We start from the raw sequence: 8,010 nt of genomic DNA, 5'->3' as shown, positions 1-8,010 counted from the left end.
CCCGCCACCAATCGTATGAGGCGATGGGGGACAGGGTTGAGATCCCTGCAAAAATAAGAACCACAAATACCGTTCTTGTCTTCCTGATTAAAACAAAAATTACCTTATTTCTCATTTTCGTCAATCTATTTCTCTACCTCTGTCACATTCAGATTTATTCTCCAATGCCACCATCTCTCATTATCATCATCATCATCATTTTCTTTTTTCTTTTTCTTTCTTTCCTTTCTCACAGGCTGAGAACTTCCAAGATAACAAAAACCCTGTGGTTGCAGTCAAAGGAGCTAAAGTTTCAGAATGGGGAGGTAAAATTCCTTTTGAAATAGAATTTCGATCTTTATTTTCAGAAATGTGTTACAGTCGTTTGGATGGCATTAGCCTGTGTCTGGTGTCGCGGGGAGTGTGGCATTACGCCTTTGTTACCATTACTCCCAGGTTTGTTCTGACCCACAACAGCAGGACCCCATCCATGGGTTAAATCGATTTCCCAGGAGGAAGGTAGCTTTTCTCGTAGAAAGAAAGATATTCTGACAAAACTTGCAGTCAGAGCAGTACCGGTCATCTTGCAATGCTTGTCACTGGAACCAACTGTGGCAAAAGTGTTGTGCAAGTTTTTGTCCCTTAAATCCAATGATGTCCAGATGTCTCTCTATCTTTTCTTAGTCTTTTTTTTGTATTGTGTAAAGTCCTCTGGTGATGGATTTCCATTCACATAGAAGGAGCAAAGTAAATCAGAACACAACACACAGCCTGATCTGGGGATTGAACTTGCTACGATGAGGTAGTGATTGTGAGCCCGGCACTCTAACCACTGAGTCATATGTCTTGTATATGTATGTATGTACGTATGCGTGTGTGTATATGTATGCATGTACGCATACATGTACAAAGGGCTTCCAGAGTTTCCATTTATCTAATTCCACCTAAATGTTTATTGTTGCCTTTTTAGGAATTGCTTTGTGTTGACCAATAAATATAATTATTTTTGTTACTTTTCTTTTTACTTCAGGTCGGACCTTGTCTTTATTATCAAGCGGACAAATGATTCTAAACCCCGACATAAGGGAAGCTCATTTCCTTCGAGGCTGGTATGATCGAGATGGTTGTAATATGGAATTTAACACTTTTCAGGGTGATTCAGCTGGTGTTAGAGGAGGTATTGTACATCTCTCTCTCTATCTCTATCTCCCCCTCTCTCCCCTCCCTTCTCCCTTCCTCTAAACCCCCTCTTAAGTCCACATAGTTTTACAAAATGGAACCTGTTGAAATAGGCTGGAGATTGTCATCAAATGAAACATTTGAAGGGCTGGCATCGTATCCAGGGGAGATGTCTCTCATCTTTACTTCACATCTTAAAAAATATGGCTTCTTGAGCAGTGATACCTCATCTTTCTCTGTTCTGTCTTGTTTCAGTCATTAAATTGTGGCCATGCTGGGGCACTGCCTTGAAGAATTCTTAGTCAAATGATTCAACATTAGTATTTTTTTTTAACCTGTACTTATTCTATCACTCTATTTTGTTGAACTGCTAAGTTACAGGGATGTAAACAAACCAACGCCAGTTGCCAAGCACTGGTGGGGCACGCACACATACGATGGGCTTCTTTTCAGTTTCCATTTAGCAAATCCACTCGGAAGGCTTTGGTTGGTCTGAGCTTATAATGGAAGACACACTTGCCTACTAAGGTGCCACGCAGTGGGACTGAACCCGGAACCATGTGGTTGGGAAACAAGCTTCTTAACACAGAGCCTGCACCCATGTGGATATTGGCTTTTTTTTTGTTTTTTTTTCTTCTTACTTGTTAGTGATTTGTAACCCAAACCAGAGAACAAAGCTATGAAGAGCAGCTTCTCTTCAGTTCTTAGTTTTCTTAGTGACCACACTAAGTGACTGGCGCTCCGTCAGTTATGATGGTGAGGCTCCCAGTTGATCTGCTCAACAGGACAGCCTGGCCTACCTCTGAAATCGATGCAAAAGTGGTTGAGTACTCCACAGACATGTGTACCCTTAATATAGTTCTCAGGGAGATTCAGCACAACACGGGATGTGACAAGGCCAGTCCCCTTTGAATTACAGGTACGACTCCTTTTTGCCAGTTGAGTGGCCTGGATCAAGGGCACAGTGTGCCACTAGAAATTGAACTCGTGGCCTTACAACTGTAAGCCAAACACCATCGCCACCAGGCTATAGATTGTGGTCTCCCCACAATGACTTCCTTTGGATCAATAAATGCTCGGCAGAGAAGCTTGCTCTTGGTTAGGGACTTCACTTGCTGTTGTCTCGCTATGACGAGACCAGCTGTGATAATTATGTTTAGAATCTTTTCTTTATCATCATCATCATTATCATGTGGCATAGGTTGGACAGCATCAGTTGTCCCCATGGTTTCTATGGCTGAATGCTCTAGCATTTGTTTTGTAATTGCTATCTCTTCAACTCTGATTGGACTCAATACTGGCTCAACTCTGGCCTGCAGTACATACATAACTATAGCACAATCACACACACACTACATAAGCTTTATTACTTTCTGTTACAAAGTTTGTCAAATCATTAAGACAAAAGTGATATGACTTGATTCATGGCTGCAAAAAACTTTTAATAAATGAATTTATCAACCGAAATTGTTTGAAATAATTGTTTTTTGATGATGAAGACGACAATGTTAACGAAGATGTATTTAATCCTCCTTTTATTTTCATTTTGTTAGGTAATGAGTGGAAGACATTGGAACAAGTTAAAACTGAAAAGTTAGGGGCCTCAAAACCTGATTACTTCACCTCAAAGGCAACTGTGATTTTCATAAAGAAAGGAAGCTGCATGTATATGGTAGGTACAACATCAGCTTACAGAAGGTTTCTACCTTGCTTTGCTCTCATTAAATACTCCAACTTCTGCAGTTATATTCCGCCAAAGATTACCATCATCATCAGGTTCTGGGTTCAGTCCCACTGCATGGCACCTTGGGCAAGTGTCTTGTACTATAGTCTCGGGCCAATCAAAGCCTTGTGAGTGGGTTTCGTAGACGGAAAACTGAAAGAAGCCCGTCGTATATATGTATATATATGTGTGTATATGTTTGTGTGTCTGTGTTTGTCCCCCCCAGCATCGCTTGACAACCGGTGCTAGTGCGTTTACGTCTCCGTAACTTAGCATTTCGGCAAAACAGACCGATAGAATAGGTACTAAGCTTACAAAGAATAAGTCCTGGAGTCGATTTTCTTGACTAAAGGCGGGGCTCCAGCATGGCCGCAGTCAAATGACTGGAACGAGTAAAAGAGTAAGTCTATTTTTCCATGCTTTTATGGATCAGACTATTCAGTTGATTTCAAAGGAGATAAAAGTGACATACACTGCTTGTATATGTAATTTATGTTAAGACAAAATCATGGCTTCATACTTGATGCCTGTGTACTGTTACAATATTACATTTACATGCACAAAAATCAATCATTTCCTGCTATAAAACAACTTTAAAATATCTTTCAGTAAGTGTAGGATGAAACACAATGCATTTGTTCTTTCCTCAGAGTATCCTTGTACAATTGGGGTGCATCTGATACACTGGCAAATATGGTAATTGCATTCTGGCATTTAATTTCAGTTCCCTTCTTCATCATCATTTAACGCCCGCTTTCCATGCTGGCATGGGTTGGATGGTTTGACTGAGGACTGGCAAGCCAGGAGGCTGCGCCAGGTTCCAATCTGGTCTGGTAAGGTTTCTACAGCTGGATGCCCTTCCTAATGCCAACCACTCCGAGAGTGTAGTGGGTGCTTTTCATGTGCCACTGGCACGGAAGCTAGTCCTGCAGCACTGGCATTGAGCATGCTCATGTGGTGCTTTTTATGTGCCCCTGGGACAGGAGCCTGTCTGGTGGCACTGGTATCGACCATGCTCAAATGATGCTTTTTACTTGTCACTGGCATGAGTATTTTCCAGCAGACAAGTTTTGACATAGCATATCGTGTATATATGTAGTGGAAACATTTAAACGTTTTTGTCTTTCTGAAACCTGCTGCCTTTCACATTGACAATTTGGTCCTCCAAAGTCATCTTGGTGTGTCAGTCAGCCTACCTCCTTGTAGCTCTTTTACTTGTTTCAGTCATTTGACTGTGGCCATGCTGGAGCACTGCCTTTAGTCAAGCAAATCGACCCCAGGACTTATTCTTTGGAAGCCTAGTACTTACTCTATCGGTTTCTTTTGCCGAACCGCTAAGTTGCTGGGACGTAAATGCACCAGCATCGGTTGTCAAGCGATGGTGGGGACACACACACACACATATATATACGACGGTCTTCTTTCAGTTTCCGTCTACCAAATCCACTCACAATGTTTTGGTCAGCCCGAGGCCATAGTAGAAGACACTTGCCCAAGGTGCCACGCAGTGGGACTGAACCCGGAACGATGTGGTTGGTAAGAAAGCTACTTACAACACAGCCACTCCTGCGCCTGTGAATTTTGGTGTTAAAAATTTAAACTTGTATATTTGAAAATATGGCACATATTTGAATTATGCCAAAAATAGAGTTTAGTTTCCATTTTGTGTTTGAAGTGACACGATGTAATGAACTCCCTCGAGAACTTATTGTTTCTTATTGTTGTGTTGTTAGGCTTGTCCCAATGAAAACTGTAACAAGAAACTCATAGACCAGGGAGATAACCAATACCGATGTGAGAAGTGTAACCAAGAGTTCCCTAACTTTAAATGGCGATTGATTTTGTCGGTAAGTTAAATATATTTTTGTTAACCCCTTTTGTTACCATCCCACCTAAAATTGAACCTGGATTTGTGATACAAATTCCTGTTTTAACCCTTTAGCATTCAAACCGGCCATTTCCGGCCGAAATATTTAACCTGTTCTAGTTGAAACTGACCAGATCCATCCTCTCACACCAACCCTACAATGACATTCTAAAACTGAACCTTCTCATCACTGAAATCTCTAAACTACAACAAAATTAATTCAAAACAATGAAAATAAACAAATATTACTTTTGATATAATAATCTGAATATCTAAATGGTTAAAGTAATCGGAATTAAAACTTCCTATCAATATTTTGTGTTAATTTATGTTTCAAAGGTGCACGTTAATTTCACGAGCAGGCTGTTCCGTTGATCGGATCAACTGGAACCCTCGATGTTGTAAGCGATGGAGTGCCAACAGCAAATGTTTCAAAGACCAGTTTTATAATGACAATTATTGTTCTAAATTCTTCATTGTTCTCAAAACAAGTCAGTGCATTTCACTAGAAATATGGTTAAAAAAAAAGGGATTAATGAAATCGAATTGTTGATACTTCGTTTAAAATTTCATTCAAGGCTTTACTAATGAATCCATTTTCCATTTCCTCTCTCAGACCAGCATTGCTGATCATACAGGCAGCCAATGGATTACGTGTTTCCAAGAGTGTGCAGAATCCATTCTTGGAGTCTCATCTGATGCGCTGGGCAATTTAAAGGATATGGTGAGGCATATATCAGTTTCTCTATTCACTTCATCGTCATCGTCATCCTTTAATCTCCATCTTCCAACTTGGCGTCACTTATTTTTCACCATTTTCATTTGGGTTTTTTTCTCTCTCTCTCTCTCTTTCTAGGATGAATTTGCGTTTGATCAAGTATTCCAAGAAGCCAGTTTCAAATCCTATATTTTCAATTTGAGAGCAAAATTCGAAACCTACAATGTAAGTAGAATATTATTATTTCACAGATTTATTTTATAAATGTAGAACCTACGCTTCCAATTGTTTCTGTATTTTGTGTAGAATCCGTTTCTTAAGACATTTCTGTTGAATCTTCAGCCAATCTTTTTACTTGTTTCAGTCATTAGACTGTGGCCATGCTGGGGCACCACTTTGAATATTTAGTTGAATGAATTGACCTTAGTATTTACTTTTTGAGCCTATCGTTCCCTTTTGCTGAACCGCTAAGTTATGGAGATGTAAACACACCAACACCAGTTGCTATCGACCACTAATCTTCTCTAAGCTCTGCTGCTGGATTAATTCTCCCTAATTTTGTTCATGTGGGAAGGGGCTGAAGAGTTGACATCTCATCAGACCCTTTAGCATTTCGATTATTCTGTGAAATATAATTCCTTTATATTTCCAATGTTTTGAGTTACTCATGCATCGTCTCATAGCTTTGAAATCTTAATGATGTGACTCGTTATTTTAGGAATGACATTGTAGGGTAGGTGTAAGAGGCCCATCAGTGACTTTTGGGACATCCTGTATATGTGTGTGTGTGTGTGTGAAGGCACATGGCTTAATGGTTAGGGTGTTGCACTCACAATTGCGAGATCGTGGATTCAATCTCCAGACCAGGCGTTGTGTTCTTGAGCAAAGCACTTCATTTCGACATCTGACACCTGTACAGGTAATGTTGATTTGATGGAGGGAGTGAACTTGTCTACACAAACATTTGATCACTACAAGCAAATCATCTGTGTGGGTGTTCAATAAGAGATTGTCAAGCTTGCATACATCATCTAACAAAAAGAGTCTGTTATATATATATATATATTATACATGAGGCTTCCTTACAGTTTCCCATCTACCAGATACACTTACAAAGCATTGTTTGACCTGGGGTGCAATAAGAAAACACTTGCCCAACGTTCTGTGTTGTGGGCCTGAACCTGAAACCACATTCCTCCTCAGCCTGCAACTCCATCCTATCCACCTGTCTCGCCTAATTAGTGGAATCATTTCTTTATTGCTTTTGTCTTTTAGGATGAAAGCCGTTTGAAGACGATATGTGTCAGTGCCACCCCAGTTGACTGGAAGACATATGGGCAACGCCTGATCAAAGAAATTAATAATTTTGGAACCGGAGAATAAATACTTGAAGCATTTGCATGATTCGGTTTGTATAAAGATCATCCAGACATGTTACTTTTCTTTTTTGGTTTTATAATAAAAACAATTTTTCGGAACGTTTAGTCCTTTTGATACTTAAAATCTGATATTTATTCCATCAGTCTCTTTTGTAGAACTGCTAAGTTACAGGTACATAAACACACCGACACCGATTGTCAAGGTGTAGGGAACAAATGAAAAAAATGGGGTGGGGAGGACTTCGGAAAATTCACAAGATCCTAGTTTTCCCCTCATAACTTGGTGACAGTTTATCGTGGAAAGCGGATGTGAATCCAAATTTTAAATATTTCTCTGAATTTTGACAAACTTTTTTTAGACTTGCACTATTTTACGTACTTAATGAATCGAGATAACTACAGATTTCTGCGCCCACCCCGACTTTGGATGATCATAACTTTCAGTAAAATGGATATTTTTTAATGAAATTCTCTACAAATATACCTCGGACTATGTAGATTCCAAGGACATAGGAATTTGGGGGGGAAAACAAATGGGGACTATTTTTAAGAATTGTTCCCCATTTGCGGGTGTTTCTGATTATTTTCATTTTCTGTTTTGTGCATTTGTGCATCCATAGATTTCTACCACACACGCACACATACATATGTAATTAAAAAAGTTCAAACAGGGAATTATTCCATTCAGTAGCATGTTTATGATAGAGATTATGGGATCTATTCAGTTTAACGTACAGATTGTCTTCTGTCATTCTATTGTCCTTGCAATCTACATAGTCCGAAGTATATTTGTAGAGAATTTCATTAAAAAAAAATATCCATTTTCTTGAAAGTTAAAATGAACTGAAGTGGACTCCAGTGAAATTTCTGAAATTCTCCACCCCTCCTAACACTTTCCCCCCAAAATTTTGTATATTCGGAATCTTATGATCATCCAAAGTTGGTAGGTGGGGGCAGAAATCTGTGGTTATGCCTAAAAGATTTCAGTATAAACTTTCAGAAAATATGCTCAAAATGAAGCAAAAAATATTCTTGTGAATCTTCTCAGCTGCAAAAGCATCTCTGTTCATATATATATATACATATATATATACACACACACACACACACACACACACGTGTGTTACCAGTACCATAAATCTCTCTCTTCCTTCACTGACTCCAC

At 39.4% G+C, this 8,010-nt stretch overlaps 1 protein-coding gene across 1 annotated transcript in view; it reads left to right on the top strand.

The window, feature by feature from the left end:
• LOC106876043 (replication protein A 70 kDa DNA-binding subunit) overlaps window positions 1–8,010 on the top strand; it is a 21,002-nt gene that overhangs the window by 11,453 nt on the left and 1,539 nt on the right. The window contains exons 11-17 of the mRNA XM_052976802.1: window positions 236–305; window positions 1,010–1,156; window positions 2,712–2,830; window positions 4,615–4,728; window positions 5,365–5,472; window positions 5,605–5,691; window positions 6,742–6,874. Coding sequence (XP_052832762.1) covers window positions 236–305; window positions 1,010–1,156; window positions 2,712–2,830; window positions 4,615–4,728; window positions 5,365–5,472; window positions 5,605–5,691; window positions 6,742–6,849 — 753 coding nt within the window. The 3' untranslated portion in view covers window positions 6,850–6,874. The remainder of the gene's footprint in view (window positions 1–235; window positions 306–1,009; window positions 1,157–2,711; window positions 2,831–4,614; window positions 4,729–5,364; window positions 5,473–5,604; window positions 5,692–6,741; window positions 6,875–8,010) is intronic.

This window comes from Octopus bimaculoides, chromosome 25, assembly GCF_001194135.2.
Source record: "Octopus bimaculoides isolate UCB-OBI-ISO-001 chromosome 25, ASM119413v2, whole genome shotgun sequence".
In the NCBI taxonomy this organism is placed as follows: domain Eukaryota; kingdom Metazoa; phylum Mollusca; class Cephalopoda; order Octopoda; family Octopodidae; genus Octopus; species Octopus bimaculoides.
The sequence above is the reverse complement of the archived record's forward strand: the minus strand, read 5'-3'. Positions and strand labels throughout refer to the sequence as shown.